At 37.3% G+C, this 17,874-nt stretch overlaps 3 protein-coding genes across 6 annotated transcripts; 2 read left to right on the top strand and 1 right to left on the bottom strand.

The window, feature by feature from the left end:
• The first annotated feature begins 2,907 nt into the window (after positions 1 to 2,907).
• On the top strand, positions 2,908 to 8,039 carry LOC141614708 (transcription factor E2FB-like). The gene is made up of 14 exons (XM_074433456.1): positions 2,908 to 3,227; positions 4,142 to 4,334; positions 4,609 to 4,662; positions 4,809 to 4,894; positions 4,970 to 5,055; positions 5,185 to 5,239; positions 5,405 to 5,457; positions 5,544 to 5,594; positions 5,712 to 5,760; positions 5,869 to 5,934; positions 6,041 to 6,117; positions 6,487 to 6,706; positions 6,936 to 7,002; positions 7,445 to 8,039. Exons 1-14 carry the CDS (start codon positions 3,051 to 3,053, stop codon positions 7,561 to 7,563), a joined length of 1,353 nt encoding a protein of 450 aa, XP_074289557.1. The 5' UTR covers positions 2,908 to 3,050; the 3' UTR covers positions 7,564 to 8,039.
• A 1,774-nt stretch (positions 8,040 to 9,813) lies between these two features.
• On the top strand, positions 9,814 to 15,893 carry LOC141614691 (transcription factor E2FA-like). 4 transcript variants are annotated; one of them, XM_074433450.1, is made up of 14 exons: positions 9,814 to 10,241; positions 11,219 to 11,411; positions 11,611 to 11,667; positions 11,796 to 11,881; positions 11,961 to 12,049; positions 12,169 to 12,223; positions 12,528 to 12,580; positions 12,672 to 12,722; positions 12,861 to 12,909; positions 13,082 to 13,147; positions 13,235 to 13,311; positions 13,907 to 14,129; positions 14,703 to 14,769; positions 15,225 to 15,893. In XM_074433450.1, exons 1-14 carry the CDS (start codon positions 10,083 to 10,085, stop codon positions 15,341 to 15,343), a joined length of 1,344 nt encoding a protein of 447 aa, XP_074289551.1. In that variant the 5' UTR covers positions 9,814 to 10,082; the 3' UTR covers positions 15,344 to 15,893. The 4 variants fall into 4 exon arrangements, with proteins under 4 accessions (XP_074289551.1, XP_074289541.1, XP_074289538.1 ...); XM_074433440.1 differs by having other exon boundaries at positions 9,835 to 10,241; positions 15,216 to 15,893; XM_074433437.1 differs by having other exon boundaries at positions 9,835 to 10,247; positions 15,216 to 15,893.
• Positions 15,894 to 16,017: 124 nt separating this feature from the next.
• LOC141614685 (uncharacterized) lies at positions 16,018 to 17,659 on the bottom strand. The gene is made up of 3 exons (XM_074433431.1): positions 17,331 to 17,659; positions 16,389 to 16,574; positions 16,018 to 16,289 (listed from the first exon to the last, which is right to left on the bottom strand). The coding sequence occupies exons 1-3, from the start codon at positions 17,580 to 17,582 to the stop codon at positions 16,131 to 16,133; spliced, it is 597 nt and encodes a 198-aa protein (XP_074289532.1). The 5' UTR covers positions 17,583 to 17,659; the 3' UTR covers positions 16,018 to 16,130.
• Between the last annotated feature and the right edge of the window lie 215 nt (positions 17,660 to 17,874).

Raw genomic sequence — 17,874 nt, 5'->3', positions numbered from 1 at the left:
GCGAAAACCCGTAAATATTGATTATTTAGGATTTAAGTCGGGACAATGATGAATTAAACATGTTAAAGATGATAAATAATATACAATATACATGTGAATTGATATGTTATTATGATGAACGAATCAACGGAAAACAATTGAAAGCAAATAAAAACGAAAGACGAATTACAGAGGACGAAGAAGAAGAAAAGAGGCAGGAACTGCGGCGGCCTCAAGAGGCGCGAGTGCCGCGCTCCTTCGAAGAGGCGCAGCGATTCTTTGCGTCTTTTCTCGACGTCCGTCTCTCTTGGAAATCCGCAAAAAAAGGTTTTAAAGACGGTTTTTAGAAATCGGTTTTAATGAGTACTTTCGACATAAACCTTACAATGATGATTACAATATATAATAAATAACAATAAATAAAAGAGGAATTAAATACACCCTCAGACTTACATGTTGACGGAACGAGATGAACTAAGAAGATCGATTAGTGAATGCTCGACGCGAATGCAAGGAAAGAGTGCCCTCGAAAGAGGAAAACGATTTAACAAGTTGATTAATTAGATTGATTGAGTGTAGTGGTCAAATTGGTCGGTCATGCAACGGAGAGGTGGTACCGGGAAAGATCCGAGCTTACGTGGTCGAAGGTTCAAGCACGTAGGCGCCAATTAGTAAGAACAAAGTCTAGAATGCAAAGGGAGAAAAGAAGGGCGGACACTCGCGTGAGAAATATGAGGAACGAAAGCTCCTATTTATACTAATCACACGGAGGAATAGGGTTTCGGAGACTCTTTGGAAGTGAATCTCGGAAAGATATGAAAAAGATACGTAAATCATGCAAAGAAGGGCCTGGGAAGAGGCGCAGCAGCCACTGCGTCTCTTGGAAGAGGCGCAGCACCTGCTGCGTCTATTCCCAGGAGGTTTCCTCCTGTTTAAGAAAGATTTCCGTGTTTAAGTTATGGTAGGACGGATTTAATTTGATTATCTTTTGAATATTACGGGATATTATTTGCCAAAAGATAAAATTTGAGAAATATGGAATAGAAATATCTGGAACATTCCAGAACATTCTGACTCGGGATTTAACAGCTATCAGAAAATGGAGACGGTTTTTGACCCGGACTCCGAATGTACTCTAATTACTGCCAAAACGACCGTATCGGTACGTAGATGACAACTAAGAGGTTGACATTAATTTTTGAGCAATCACTTGACGATAATCTTACGAATTGTCACGAATCGTTCCGCGAATCAAACATGCGGCCCAATCATCACCGGGTGGTTTGCGAGGGGTGCAGAAACGAGGTGTCTACATTGTGACACATATTACTCCTAAATTCGACAAAAATACCTAATCAATCAACAAATCATAATGTACTTTCTCAAAAAAAAAAAAAAAAAAAATATGTACATCAACATATAATCAACAAATTACTCAAAAATAATTACCTAATCCCCCCTACTACTAAGAGAATAAAAATTCTTTTAATTTTCCCTCCAAAAAGCATATAATTAAATATGGTAATAAATATAATTTTCTTTCATTACATTATTATCTTTCAATGAATATATTCTTAAAAATAAACTCTAATTTTTTAAATAAATTCATGATTATAATTTTTTCATTAAAATAAAATAAAATAAAATTGATATTAAATTATAAAGTATAAGTTGCTGAATTTTTCAGTAATAAAATAAGGGTGTTGATTTTCGCAGTACACATATTACTCACCGCAGTACACTATTGACAATTATACCCTTCACATTTCCCCTCTCTAATCTCTCTCTACCTATTCTCTCTAATTCACATACCCATTATCCTCTAATTTCACATCACCCTATTTCCGGCTACTGTTGTCGTTGTTTTGGGACGGGGTTTTCCAGCAAAGTAGGTCGGTGAGTAACCGACAGTGGGTCGCAGTGAGGGTGGGTTAGGGTGACACCGGTGGGTTACGGTAATTATACTGGTCTGTGGACGGAATTGTCGGCCGATCAATTTGATGGAGGTGGGTTAGGGTGACACCAACAATGCAGTACGTAATACACAGCCAACCAACAACCATCTCAACGGTTGCATTGTTGGTTGTGTGTATAAGTGTATTAATTTTCACCTACTGTGTACTACACCGTTGAGAATTGCGTATTTTTTTTTTTGTTTAATGTAGTACGTTTTCCTTTGTGCACTCCTTCTCCGACGCCCCTTCACTCGCCGGCCAAATGCCCATGTCTCCGGTGATATACAATTGCGTAATTGACAACATAATTTAGCACAATTAATAATGAACGGATGAATTAACCATTTTTATTAACATAAACCCTAATTAAAAAACAAAACAAAAGTATAACAAAGAATCGATTTAATCATTCTTAACGGATTAATGCATTAAGTATTTGCTCTATACCCGAATTATCGTTCTTAATTGATGAATTTGAAGGGGGTTGAAGGTTGAAGGAGGTTACAGTAGAGAGAGAAGGTAGAGAGAATTGGGCTAGAAGTTTTTTGGTCAAGGGTAGACAAATGGAAAAGTTGGGGTAAAAAGTACTGTAATGAGTAAAAATTGTACTGCGAAAATAAATTACGTAAAATAATTATTACTGTAGAGAATAACTTGACACATTCTTACTATTAGCTTCGTGACAAAAAAATTCACAACTTAAATAATTTTTTTATTCGTGGCGAAGTTTTTTCTAAAAAAAACTTTGGTGTAGTTAAAATATTTTCATAAAAAACACAACTCATGGAATTATTCAATTCTTTTGATTAATTTTAATATTAGTTATTTTTTATAAAAATTCGCGAGATATAAATCTAAAATTTATAACTAATATACTAAAAATTAAAAGACCTAAATTTACCGCGCATTTACGCGGAATTTACACTAGTTAATCAATTAAAAAAACAAAAAGAAAAAAATAAAAGAAAAGAAAGGACTTCCCTCCACATCTATATCCGAACCAAATTCCCTCCTTCCCTCCAAACCTCCCTCCTCTTCGGCTCTTCCCTCCATCTCTCCCTCCCTTTCCTCTAACTTTCATCAACCGCCACCACCAGATCCCCACGCGCCGCCGCAATGTCAACCACTCCAACAACCTCACACCACCTTCACCCCCACGCGCCACCATCACAACCACCGCCTTCCTCAAATCCCCTCCTTCACTTCTCCTTAAACCCGCCTTTCGGCGAATACCATTCCTTCTCCGATCACCGCCCTCCTCCTCCCCCTGACGCTCTTCTCCTCAAATCCCCTGTAAATTTCACCTAACTATTCTTATTTAATTAATTATTTTAATTATTTTTAGTTTTTTTTAGTACTAATTACTTTGATTAGTTGCTTTGGTGTAGTTGTAAATTGTATTTGAATCGTCGATCTTGATTCGATTAGTGTTTAATGCTTGATTTGTGTTTTTAATTGTGTGATTAGGTTAAGGGTTTCTGCTAATTTAATTTGGCGGGTTTCTTGCTGTTTAAATTAATTGTGTAATTTCTGCAATTTGCATCTACTTTTATATATTTCAGATTGTTTTTTTTGTTTTTGTTTTTAGTTAGCTTAGTTTACTTTGATTTGGTGATTCATTTTACGGATTTTCGAAGTTTAGCGGAAAATTAAGCATTTGATGGGTGTTTAGGTGGATTGCTCGTATAAGTAATTTGTTACTCCGTCCATCCCAATCATTTGTTTACCTTTGATTGAAATACCTGTCACAATGAATATAAAAGGTAAACAAATGACTGAGACGGAAAGAGTAATTTTGTTAGATTACTTGATGTTCAACTTAAGATGGTGTAAAGTGTAATTGGATGTGTTTTAAGTTGGAATTAGACAATTAGTATCCTGCTCGTTTCATGTTCGCATTATTTAAGTAAAAAAAGACCGTTCAATCGCATAAAAATATACTCGTTCTATGAGTGGATCTCATGATAATCTTAATCTGCAGAGGTTTTAGAGGTGTAGTCTCTAGTTGAGGCTCCATGCTATCTAGTGTTCTAGTGTACATGGGATTGTTACTTGGCCGATGTTCATTATTGTGGCGTACATTTTCTTCTAGAACTTTGTATAGGAAATATGGTTTTGTGAGCTATTTATATTGCTTTGGTATACACTTGTTGTCGTGTGTGTGTATAATGTTGTTTTTGAGTGAGGGAGTTTTGGTGTTTATTCAGCCTAGGAAGCGGAAGAGTGAAAAAGCTGAAAATGATGCCGAGTCCACTGCCTGGGCGACTAGTACAGGGTACACCGAAGTAGTTAACAGTCCTATTGAAACGCCCATGTCTGGAAAGGGTAGCAAGGCAATAAAAGCGCCGAGGATTACCAAATGCAATAGAGCTGGACCTCGTACACCCTTGTCCAACGTTGGTCAGTCTTCAAAATCTGAAGAAAACTTCTATAAGACGATTTTGGTGTCTCATATGTGAAGTCAACATACTTACCCTATAACCAATGAGAAATACATAAGATTTTGTGTTGGTCTCGACCCTCATATATGAGACCGTCTCATACAGCAAATACTACAAAGTACATTGCTTCATGGGAGAAATGTATTACCAATTGTGTAAAATCAATTTCAGAGTCGGCAGTATTTTTATCAGCACCGTTTCATTTCATGTTAATTACCAATATTTATATGCAGGTTCACCAGCCAATGACATTCCAGTTGGCCCTAGTCGATCCGACTGCTCTCTTGGTAAGTAGGTTTAACCTTAATGTAGTTACTCTTGCTCTTGAGTTTTATTCTTAGTGGGATATGTTTCATTTGTGGATGTACGGGCTATTTGGACGGTTGCAGCTGTACATTTTGAATGATGCTTCTGCTTTTATATTCTTATACAGTTCTCTTGACAAAGAAGTTCATTAATTTAATCAAACACGCCGAAGATGGTATTCTTGATTTAAATAAGACTGCTGAGGTCTTAGAGGTAATCTATTGCATAAGCTTTGCAGTTGACCTTGCATGTTTTGCTTGGTACATCAATGTATTTGTTAATTGTCAGGTCCAAAAGAGGCGGATTTATGATGTTACCAATGTTTTGGAGGGAATTGGTCTCATTGAAAAGTTGAAGAACGGAATACAATGGAAGTATGTATTGTTTACTTGCTACTTTCTCTTTTTCTACTAGACTGTTGTGGTAGAATCTCGTTCAGAGTGTTGTATCAAAACTGACATTATTCTTCCTTATATATTGATGACATTTTAATGATTTATCAGGGGTCTTGACGTCCCAGGGCCTGGTGATCATGATGATAGTGTTGCTAGTTTACAGGTACCACATTATTGACAATTTTTTTTCTTATTTCTTGATTTTTGTTTTCCTATTTCCGCGAGGATTTTTCCAGTTGGATGAATCACGTGATGCTTAAAATCATTTATACCAATCCATGCACACGGGCATGAATCAGGCTCATGCATTAATTTCTTTGTTATACAGGCTGATGTAGAAAACTTGTCAATTGAAGAACGTAGATTAGACGAACAGATAAGGTGACTAGCATAAAACTGATTTAGACTCGCGTTAGAGCTTTGCCTTTCCCCACATTCATTATTACCGATGCTTCAAACATTTATAGGGATATGCAAGAGAGATTGACGGAAGCGAGTGACGATGACAATAATCAAAAGTACATCCTTACCCTTTTCTCTCCGTATATGTTGCAAACTTGCAATGCATTATATAGTCAAGCGGGAATCACTTTATCTGACTGACATACTTGTGTTATGCCATCGACATGATTCAGGTGGTTGTTTGTAACTGAGGAAGATATAAAGGCTGTGCCCTGTTTTCAGGTGCAATCTCTTATATCATTTGTCTCTTACTTTTCTATGCAACTTTTCGTTGATATTATAAATTTAGTTCTTGCTGATGCGGATAACTGGTTTTGCACCTTATTTTAGAATGAGACGTTGATAGCAGTTAAAGCTCCACATGGCACGACTTTGGAGGTTCCGGATCCTGATGAGGTATGTTCAAATGGAATTTTCAACATATAGTTGATCATAGTTGTCGATCAACTGATTCCGAGCATTTTTGAGGTACTGACTGGCTTTGACATATTTTGTGCTGAAGGGTGTTGATTGTCCTCAAAGAAGATACAGAATAGTTCTTAGGAGTACAATGGGCCCTATTGATGTTTATCTTGTAAGGTATGATTTACTGGTCCGTGATACTCACTGTTTAATTTTTGGTTGGTTGTTGAGTTGTAATTATGTGTATTTTCCGTGGATGTAAAATATATAGAACCATTTCCCAGTAAGTGATACTGTGATACGGAGTAATTCTTTCTTCCATCTTTTTAAAAGCACCAAAAATGCAATTCATTTTTATTTTTTTCAATGTTTGGCTGATAATAATTTGCATTGTACTTGTCAATCAGCAAATAAATATTTTTTTCACAATCTCTTGGTCATCACTTCTCTGTCATCTTCCTACGCGTTCGCCTTGCTCTTCTCTGCACTATCTGCTCTCTCATCTGGTAATGCACATTTTCATTTTGGCTTTTGTTTTCTATTCAGTCAATTTGAAGAAAAGTTTGAAGAGATCAATGCTGGTGAGGCGCCATCAAATGAACCAAGCACGTCAGGTTACAATGAACAGCCAACAGTTGAACCAAACAATGGAAACAGAAATACTGCTGCGGAACTTCAAGAACAAGAGACACCGACAATGTGTGTAGTTCCGTATGTAGCTCAGGAGTGTTCAAGTGGAATTATGAAGATAGTACCTGAAGTAGATGTAAGTCCTGCCTTCTGGCTTGTTTTGTACATATAGAATATAGTAGAAGTATATGGTGTAAAATTAATGCCTTTAGGTGAAGGTTTGTCCTGAAATTTTGGAGTGTCACCTTTCGTAGATCTTTGTCCATGATCTCTGGAACAAAATATTAAAACTATGTTGCCATTAATCTTTGGCTTATAGCTTGGTGATTAGCTGATGATACGTGTGAATTCTTTTTCCCTTACAGAGTGATGCAGACTACTGGTTGCTGTCGGATGCTGATGTTAGCATCAGTGAAATGTGGGGAACGGATTGTATCCTTTTGACGAATTGTTTCTGTACTTATCGCTCTATCTAATCGTTTGGCGCCTTTGCCTAATAAAAGCACTATTTGTTTGACACCACCACAGTCCATCAACTTTTTTTTTTTATCTTGTTTCTAATTTCCCTATTTTTATGGAGCAAAACACTCATATTACTCGCTATTCTTTGGTCTCAGATTATGATGGAAAAGGAAAAAATACGAGACCACTTAGGTCACTACACTCACTAGGATAGCGTTATTGTTGATCTGATTTATATATATATGGATAATCAGGAAACAGCCTTCTTTTTGTGCATATCTGACCCCTTTATCCTTTATCCTGCCTTTTACGAGAGCCCTTGAGACACTAGGATAGCAGCGTTATTTTTGTTGTATATCTAATTTCCCTGGCTTCTTTGAACCAAGAAACTGTTTACCTTGATTCCGCACAGCTGCAGTTGAATGGAATGAACTGGAGACGGTTCATGAAGACTATGTTATGGTTAATGTCAATGACCTTGAACCAAAAAGCCCAAGTGCCACAGAAGCACCAACCGCAGACAGCCGATAGTTAATGGCCATGGAGTTGCAAGTGGTCTCTCGTTCACAGCATTTGCTCAACTTTAATTGAGCCCCTTACCTGATTCAGTCCAGGAACACAAAGAGATCCTCGGATGCTGTTAATTAAATCCTGTGTACATAATTGAAGATGAGATGGTTGTACAGCGGCCAGTATAGATGATAATTGTGGTCATAAAGCAAATAGAAGGATCGGGAAAGAAAGATCGAAAGAGGCAGAATCGAGGAGACTGAGGGCAATTTCAGGTATGGTAAATGGACATTGTGTATTAACTTTGGGTGCTCTTTGAGTAATTCCAATTCATATCGAGAATACAGCAGAAGTAGCTAGTCTCTACATTGAGCGAGCTACCCTTTTCTGAATAGATTAAATCTGTAACTTAGTCCTAGAATTATTGTGATATACGATATTGTTAAAATATCATCCGCTGGTCGACATTGAAATATCACTTTATATATATTCTCCAACTTTTGTAAGGTCGTCCTAGTTCTACTCGAGTGTTCTTGATTACTTATACAGTTATACCCTATCGGTTTTCATCCGAGTAATTTTAGTGTAGTGCCTGAAATGTGCAAGTCGTACTCGTATTATAGGCTTATAGCACGATGGTAAGACGGTCTTATCAAATAATTGTTGAAAATTTACTTGATATAGGAGGGCTAACTGCCATGCTTCTGAAGAGTGTAAGACTCTGAATTGGCAAATGCCCTAAAATTGGCGCCAAATGAATAGTCAGGGAATCGTTGAATATGTGCTTTTTCACGTGCATTATCCTTTCAACCATTTCCCCTTTTTTTTTAAACTCAATTGGAAAAAAAAGGTTGCTGTACGATATAAACGTCAAACTGCAATTGCCAATAATATGGCAACAAAGAAGTAAAAGTTGAAGAAACATGCAAAATTTCATTAAGACTAGGTTGTAAAGCGAAAAGGAAACAAAATTCCATAAGAATTGATAATTATGAAAATTGAAATGGTTTACTATAGGTACATCAGTACATGACTACATCTACACTTGGCATATGTGTCATTTGGGCCGAGTCCTTTTCGAGTGTACAATTATCGGGGGTTCTTGGGTTTTGTCATTTTTGGATTGGGTTGTTCATGGTCAATAGATCATCTATAATTTCGGGAATTTTATGTATCAACAAATACATAACTACTTATAAATGTTTGTTCAATATAGATATTCGTTTGCTTCTCTTATATAGAGTATGTTAACTTAGTATAATACTCCTAATTTTCTTTTTTCTACTTATTAACACATCGCCTTATTATTGGGAAAAACAACTATATTTTCCGACGAAAAATGAAGAGAATCCATTCTTGTATGTCAATGGGTTGTAACAGGACATAGTGTAGCGCACTTCACACATCACACTTTAGTTGTCTCAGTTTGTGCAACTCAGCAAGTTTCCCGTATGATGTGCAATATCCGTCACAAGCTTGCGACGGGTTAAGTATTACCCATATGGGCAGATAAGACAAAACAGAATACCACTCTCTAAATGCATGAGTAATATTTAATCTGTCGCAAGCTTATGACGAATATGCCTACAATGCCGTCACAAACTAGAATTTGTGCAGTCATTTTGTTGGGAGCAAAAAAGTGCGGAACAAATAGTATCCTTGTTGCGGAAACTCTCGCTTTAAAAGAAGGTATTTTAGCAGCTAAATATTTAGGAATCTCAGAGTTAATTGTGGAGGGTGATAATTCATGTGTTATTAACTCAATTCGAGGTACTTGGCAAATTCTTTGGGAAATTTCTAATATTATCAAGGATTTGAAATTAAATCTTCATTTTTTTGATGAAGGGATAATTACACATTGCTTTTGTGAAACCAACAAGGTTGCTGACCTCATGGCTTCTATTGGACATTCATGTCCAACTCTTTCGAGGTGATTTGATATCCAGTAGCTTCAACTTACCTCCCTCATTCGACAGGATGAGATAAGTTAGTCCTACACTAAATGATCAACCTAATTTTAAAATAAAAAAATAAAAAAATAATCGTGCAAGCACAAGGGCGCAAATGGGCAATGTGAGATTGTGAAGGACGTGTCATGAGTCATGAATTACAAATAGCAACGTCATCACTTTTTTTCGCGGTTTTCCTTTTCCCTTTAAACTAACCCACTCTCTCCTTTCTTTCCCCCCAAAAACCCAAACCAAAAAAAAAAAAACACAAATTAATTCTTTAATATTAAATAAATAAAAATAAATAAAAAATAAAAAGAGTGGGGTTTTGGCTTCCCTCCACATCTATATCCGAACCAAATTCCTGAATTCCCTCGTTTTCCCCCCCTTTTCCCATTCTCTCTCCTCCCCCTTCCTCCCTCTGCCGCCGCCGCCGCCGCTGCCACCGTAATCTCCGCCGTCGAATAGTTTTCTTTTTCCTCCACGTCACACACACCTTCACTCCTAATTTTCTTTTTTTTGTTATTTTTTTATTTTGTAAAACCTCGCTGAGCTTAACAACCACCGCATCGCCGCCGTATACGGCGGAAAATGGCGGCAAATCATCCACAACGTGTCGACACTCCGCCGCATCCGTTGAACCGGCAGTTTCCGTTCGCTACCGTCAAGCCGCCGTATATTCCACCACCTGCCGATTATCACCGCTTTCCTCCGCCTTCCGACACTCAAACTATCAACGTCAATACTACTGTAACTGTCTACTCACTTATTACTTTATTCTTTTTTAATTTAATTTTGTTAATTAAGGTTAATTACTCCGTATGATGAGTTTATGTTGCTTAATTGGATTGGAGATTTTGCTTGTAAATGTTTTAATTGTTAGTTTAAGCGTGTGGCATTGTTTTGATTGTGTTATTTGTTGTGTTTAATGCACGCAATTGTCGCGTTTTTCGGTTGTCGAAGTGAATTGTTCTTAGACTGATTCACGGATTGAATTAGTGATTGTTTAGAGTGTTACTGTTGTTTAGTAATCCTTATAGACTGACTATGTTGCTCGAACTCTTTAATCGTTTCTTAAATTTCCGTATTGGACTCTAGACACCTTATTTAGACCAAAAACATCTAAAAAAAACGTAAACAAATGATTGTGACGGAGGGAGACACGGAGTATTAGATAATTCTTGAACATGTGCTTGGCAGCTAGTACTTGTAACTTGAGTTCAACAACATAGCTCATGCGAGTGCAGAAGTTTGTTGTCTAGTGTGTGCGTTGCTGCCTGTGGACTAATTGGCTTAGTGTTGGACCGTAAGCATTCGTTTTCTGAATGTTGTGGATGGTGTCATGCACAAGTGTTTTTATCTTAAGAACGGTGTTAGAGAAAATTGTATGTATTACAAATTGGGCTTGCATTGTGTCATGCATTTTTCCCCATCTCACGGCAAGGATGCAAGTTTGAGGATCCTTATTAGCACCATTGGTAAAGTCTTTCAGGGCACTGTGATGGGAATCCTAATCTCGAAATGCCCTCTTCTTCAAAATAGCTTTCAACATGGGATCCTTTGGACACTTGATGCTGAGCAAAGTTTTCTTTTGTCTTTATTTCCTATCTTTTTGTTGCTGACTCATGGTTAATATGAGGCTACTCTGTGTGAACACATGTGCATCCATTTCACTTGTGAACTTGTATTTGCTATTAAGTTCGGGATATTTGTTTTGATGCTTTCAGCCGATGAAGCGGAAGTGTTACACAGATGATCACAAGGCTGAGCCAAGTGACTGGACAGCTAGTACTGGATACACTGAAGTAGTTGCTCACAACTCCTTCCACACACCTAAATCTGGAAAAGCAGGGAAAGGACGGGGATCAAGGGTTGCCAAATTCAACAGAGCTGCGTCTCAGATTCCAGTATCAAATGCTGGTTAGTATTAGAGTCGGTGGTTGTTGCTTGTTACTGCATAAGAGATAAAGAGGTGGGACGTGGAATGAAGTTGGGAGGCTTAATGTTTTTGAGGCATCACAACATAATGTCCCGAGTTTGGCCCTTTATTGATTTTGAAGATATGTTGTTGAATAAATTTACATTTTTTGGTCTTGACATATCGAATATTGAATTGCAGGTTCTCCAGCCAACAACCTCACTCCGATTGGTCCCTGTCGCTATGATAGTTCCCTTGGTATTTGATATGATACATACTGCTTACTTCTAGTTTTTTTTTTGACATATTTTGCAGTTAATAGCTTAACTCGCTTTGGGTCTGATGTTCATGATAAAAATGATGACAGTTATCTCCCTTACATGCAGGACTTCTGACGAAGAAGTTTATCAACTTGATCAAACAGGCTGAAGATGGGATTCTTGACTTGAACCAAGCTGCTGATACTTTAGAGGTGATATTTTGCTAATGCTTCTTCTTTGGTCTTCTTATTCTTCCCCTGTGTTCTGATAGTTGTTCTTAATGAGATGTAGGTTCAAAAAAGGCGGATTTATGACATAACCAATGTTCTAGAAGGCATTGGTTTTATTGAAAAGAAGCTGAAGAATAGGATACAATTGAAGTATGTTACTTATGTACTTAATTTACTCCGGCATTGGTTATTTGCTTGTTTGGACTCTTTTTATCATTATGTCTTTATTCCGGAACCTTTTATTCTGAATGTTTCACTAAATTGATCAGGGGACTTGAGGTTTTAAGACCGGGAGAGGTTGATGATAGTGCTACTAGTTTACAGGTATTCAGATGAAATGTAGTCCACCATATATGTTAGTAGTAGTTATTGTGTACAACCGTCGTATGGTATGGCGGACAAAAAGTAGCCACATTTTGATAAGCAGTGACCATTTTATGTTAAATAGTGACCATTTTAAAGGTGTACATTTGGTCACTTTTTAACCTAAAATGGTTACTTTTTTCTATAAAAATGGTCACTTTTTAACCGTCGTACAATGCGACAGTCTTATAGTATAATTTGTGCTTGTATATAAATCTTTCGTCTGCCTGCATTGTTATTTTATATATACCTTTTCTCTCATCAGGCAGATATTGACAAACTTTCAATTCAAGAGCGCAGATTGGATGAACAAATTAGGTCTCACCTAACCTATGTGTTTGCTTTAAAAACCTTGACATATTTCTTTTCTCGTCTTTATCTGTAATGCTAATGCTCAATCACATTGCAGAGAAACGCAAGAACTTTTGAGGGAAATGAGTGAAGAAGAAAATAATCAAAAGTATGCTCCTCACCCAAATGTACATCCAGTATTTTTTTTTCCAGTTATTGAGCTAATCTTCACCGTTGCTTAACAACGAGGTGTATACCTTGTTACTGAATACTGACTTGCTCATTATCTTCATGTTACATCATTCAGGTGGCTGTTCGTAACTGAAGAAGATATTAAGGGAATGCCCTGTTTTCAGGTATGTTTATCTACTATTATTTTTAACCTTTCCATTTTGATGAACACACTTCCTCCCATCCCAGCGAACTCTAAAATCTTCTTTGCAGAATGTTAAGGATAAATTTAATTTAATAAAATAGTAGCTGTTGTATGTGTAGCTGTGTACTAATATGTGGCTTATGTTATGACAGAATGAAACATTAATAGCTATTAAGGCTCCACACGGTACAACTTTGGAGGTCCCAGATCCAGATGAGGCGAGTTCAGTGAAATTAAGCTGCGGTGTTTGCTGTATTACTTCCATTTGCACATTTCTGAGGACCTTGTTTTATGTAATTTTATAGGCTGTTGATTACCCGCAAAGAAGATATAGAATAGTTCTCAGGAGCACAATGGGTCCAATTGATGTTTATCTAGTCAGGTATGTTGACCCATATTTTGGAGGCCTCTAGTGCTCCACATGTCACCCTTTCATGTTTGACGTTTATCTAGTCAGGTATGTTGACCCATATTTTGGAGGCCTCTAGTGCTCCACATGTCACCCTTTCATGTTCTCATTTTTTTTAAGAAACGATGCACGAGTTCTCTGTTGGATAGAAAATGCTACGGAGTATATATTAGTATCACTGTATTAGTTGTATACTTGTAACTTGTGTATGTTTCTTGCTGATAAAATTCTGGTTTGAAGTTGTTTGCGATTGGGTACGTTATTGAACTTGCATTTAAGTAATCGAAGGTTGACTGTGAAACTTCAGAGCTTGCTTACTATGTACGGAGTAGTTATTTGTCATGGCGACTAAGATGGAGGTTGTAAGAAAAACAGCCACTATTTTTAATCTCTTTCCTTGTATTAGCTTTTCCACTTCATTTGCAACCAAATAAGATGAATTTATGATTTCTTCAAAGCAATCTTGGCCTCTTCCTCTCCGCCTCCTGCTCTTCATCTCCTCTTCTTCTTCTCAGTTTCTGGTCATGTGTCTCCAAACTGATACTAATTTCCTTTGCATTGTTTTTAGTCAATTTGAAGAGAAGTTCGAGGAGATTAGTGCTGCTCCTGAACCTCCACCAAGCCTGCCAGGCCCATCAGGTTATATTGAAGACTTTCCAGCCACTGTAAAGAATGAAATTAGGTGCACCGAGTTGAAAACACATGGACATGAAAACCAACGGACGTGTTTAGATACCAATGCTCAACAGGATTTCGTGGGTGGAATCATGAAGATAGTACCTGATGTTGACGTAAGTTAATTATTAGTGTATTTTGCCATCTCAGGATTGTTTACTCGTGCTCATATACACAGTCGTAAATTTTAAATGCAGCTAGTCTTTAGTCAATTTGAGATGATTCTCATGCATATAAATTGCGGGGCGTAGTGACGTACAATTAATAAGGGCTGTATTATACCAAGTATTAGCTGCTGGGCCAAAAATTTTGTTCGAGACCATATTGTTTGAGAGTTTGTGTTTCAAAGCATTCTATTAAACTACTGCACAGTAAAAGCAAGATTTGACATTTTTTATGGGTTGCTTTCTTCAATAGTTAAAACAAGAATTTTCAAGTTTGCATGAAATGTTCTAGGTGTAAACTGTAAAGTGTATTATTATTTTTTGGTGTAAACCGTGTCCACCATTGACAATAGTGTATAACCCCCTTGCTGCGGGTGCTCTCATGAAGAGGTAGCTGGCCAAAGAGTATGCTCCATTCCCATTGGCAGGGATTGAACCCCTGATAACTGAAAAGAGTATTATACATGTACAAGAACAAGGCATGTTATATGGTAGCTAATGCTCACCAATTTACTCTTCTTCCAGTGTAATGCAGATTACTGGCTGCTATCGGACGCTGATGTTAGCATTACTGACATGTGGAGAACCGATGGTATCCTTCCAATTGTTTCATCTCCTGCTAAATTTCTATTTTTTCCCTTGATATCCCTTTTGACTCCCTAGTCTCTGCTACCCCCCTTACTAAGAAGAAAAAGAAAAATACAACCGTAGAAGAGGCTCTTATACTCCACTTAGATGCTAAAGCCAGGAGTTGTTTTTATTGTCCCCCTTCCCCCAATTTGACTTCGCTGGTCAGGTGATGTCTATTACCTAAATGTATGTGAAGATTTAACATCATGTCGGGTTCTTCAAAACAACTATTTTCATAGTATCATTGTTTAAATTTAACTATTGTGTATTGGGAGTATGAGACATAGTCAGTCAAATTCGGTGTCCGTTGACCATCGAATTTAAATGGGGACATCATATATGGGATGGAGGGAGTATGTCACTCAAAATTGCCAAGTTTCTGCGATTGTTTTTCTTGACCGATTATAGTTGGTGTAGAATGGACAGATTTAGGAGCTATACATGAAGACTACGATATGGCCAATGTCAGCAGTCTGAGACCACAGAGCCCCACATCATCAAGCGTTGCCAATGTTCCTCGTGTCACTCGGAAATGATTCCCTTGGCCAATGGGGACTATATATATGCTTCAAGATGATGGCCGATACCTTTTGAGATGATGCAAAAAAATTGTTGCTGATCCATTGTACAAACTTCTTTGTATCCACACCGCAGAGGTCAGGCTGCTATTTGCAGGAACCGTTGACTCCTTGAGGCGTTGGTGTAAGGTTATTGTTTAGTCGACTGTACAGCTCGCGAGGAATAGATGATTGCTGTAGACTCAGATTCTTTAGCTGTTAGTCTCTATTTTGTACATTAGTCTGTCCACTAGCTTTAGTCAATTCAGATTATCTTGCTAGAAACATTCAGAGGTATTGATGTCGGATTAGTAGTTTTAGTGTCGTAGTGAATTGTAGATGCTTCACCGTTTCCTACTGGAAATAGATGCTAGTTCCGAGAGGCCAGTTTGTTTCCCTTGCAAAATCTTTTTGGGAGTCCCGGTTAAGGAAGCTTCACTGGCTAGTATTTGTAAAATATTGGATTTGGCCTCTCCCTTTTGTAGCCATTTACATTAAGGAAATTCGACATGGTTTTAGTTTGCGGTGCACCCTGTTGTCATAAATCTCTATCATCCGGGAATCTCTAAATATCATCCGTCATAATTTTACAGGCTAACTTAGTTTTGCATTTGTGATGATGAGAAATTAGGGACTTCAATTACAATCACATATCATCCGGGAATTAAGACGATTTATTATAGTAACTGATATATATACATACATATCACATTTAAGTGAAAAAGTTTCAACATTCTATTGCTCTTACATACACAGACACAATGCATCACTTCTCTTTATCTACCTTCTTCCCAATCCAACTAGCAACAATGGGAGTCAAAGCAACCGTTGGTGGAAACCTTATCGGCGATGCTGCCTTATGAGCAGCGTATGCCAGAGCAAATGTACCTACTTTCTCTCCTGTCTCATTTGTCGCGATTCCCACCTATTATACAACAACAAACATAACATTCACTTATTATCAGCGAGTCTTGTATAAAACCGTTACACAAACACATTAACTCGAAAATAATATGTGTCTTACCTTCTGAAGCAAAGCAGGGACATCAACACCAGCATTAATAAGGAAATAACATAATGTGAATGAAATTAAAGACAAAGTTATGGAAGTAGCTAAGTAAGCTCCTCCATATTTTGCCAACAATTCCTTAGCTTGCTCTCCCTTTGATTTTCCTTCCTTCCCTTCTTCATCTTCCTTTGTGCTAAATATCTGTATCATTATCATCAATTAACCCATTCAGTGGCGTAACCACGACTTGAACTTAATGGGCAAGAAACTTTCAAAGGACAAAATGATAAACATTATAAGATAAACTAGAAAAAAATCGAAAATTTCAACTAAATTCCCACTATTGCACATATCAATGGCGGTGTCAGAATTTGAACTTAGGGGAACGAAAAATTTTAGGGGGGCGAATGAATAATTTTATAAGGTACACTAGAAATTTTTTGGAAAATTTAACTAAAAACTACGAAAATTTTGTGGCCCCGCTAGCTCCACCACTGGCACTTATTCAACTGATTTCTTACGACAATTAACAATATCATTACCCCAACATCTCAATGGCTCCTGCAGAGAGGTTGGATATACTCGACCTTACTAGACCCCTTAGTTCCACTACTACGTAACAATAACATTACCCTAGTGGCTCAGGGCTACACAAATTGCAGGATAAGAGGGGTTGGATTTACGCAACCTTACTAGACTCGTTAGTTCCACTACTACATAACAATAACAATAACAATAACATTACCCTAGTGGCTCAGGGCTGCACAAATTGCGGGATAAAAGGGGTTGGATATACGCGGCCTTACTAGACCCCTTAGTTCCACTACTACATACCAAAAACCCCCCAGTGACTCAGGGAGGGGTTGGATATACGCGGTCTTATTCTTGTGATAGCAATACAAATATACCATACAATTAAAATTCATTAAATAAAAAATAAGACAAAATAAAGCACACCTTCCAAAGACCAGCTTCGAGACCATATTTCTTAGTAAAATCTTCGGGGGACGAAGATTTATTATTATCAGTAGTTTCAATAGGCTTGGTTTTATCTTTAATTGCTCTAAGCTGAAATTTATGATAATTAGAATTAAATTTAGAAGAATTAGAAAAAGATGAAAGATGGCTTAATCTAGCGTATGATGAAGAACAAAAAGGAAGAAGAATTTGATGGGTGAAAGAAGTTGATGTTGCCATCATCATTATCATATCTCTTTATTTGGCTGTGTTTGCTTTAACATTTATTTGTGTGTTTTTGTTCTTGTGTTTGTTTGTGTGGTAGTTCATGTAGAATAGAGTAACGGCCCAGAAAAATTTGATAAAGTAATCTTTATTGGGCCATGTGGTTCTGTATGGTACCACGTTTTCAATACTCCGCCCATTATCCATTTTCAATTTTGTTCTTGTTTCATATGTACTCTGGTCAGTTGTTTTACACTTTTACCGCAACTCTTCTATATGACCGTCTTATAGTATAAGACTGGTTTAAAAGGAGAAAAGC

The sequence above is a fragment of the Silene latifolia genome, chromosome 1 (assembly GCF_048544455.1).
Source record: "Silene latifolia isolate original U9 population chromosome 1, ASM4854445v1, whole genome shotgun sequence".
Taxonomy (NCBI): Eukaryota; Viridiplantae; Streptophyta; class Magnoliopsida; order Caryophyllales; family Caryophyllaceae; genus Silene; species Silene latifolia.
The sequence above is the reverse complement of the archived record's forward strand: the minus strand, read 5'-3'. Positions and strand labels throughout refer to the sequence as shown.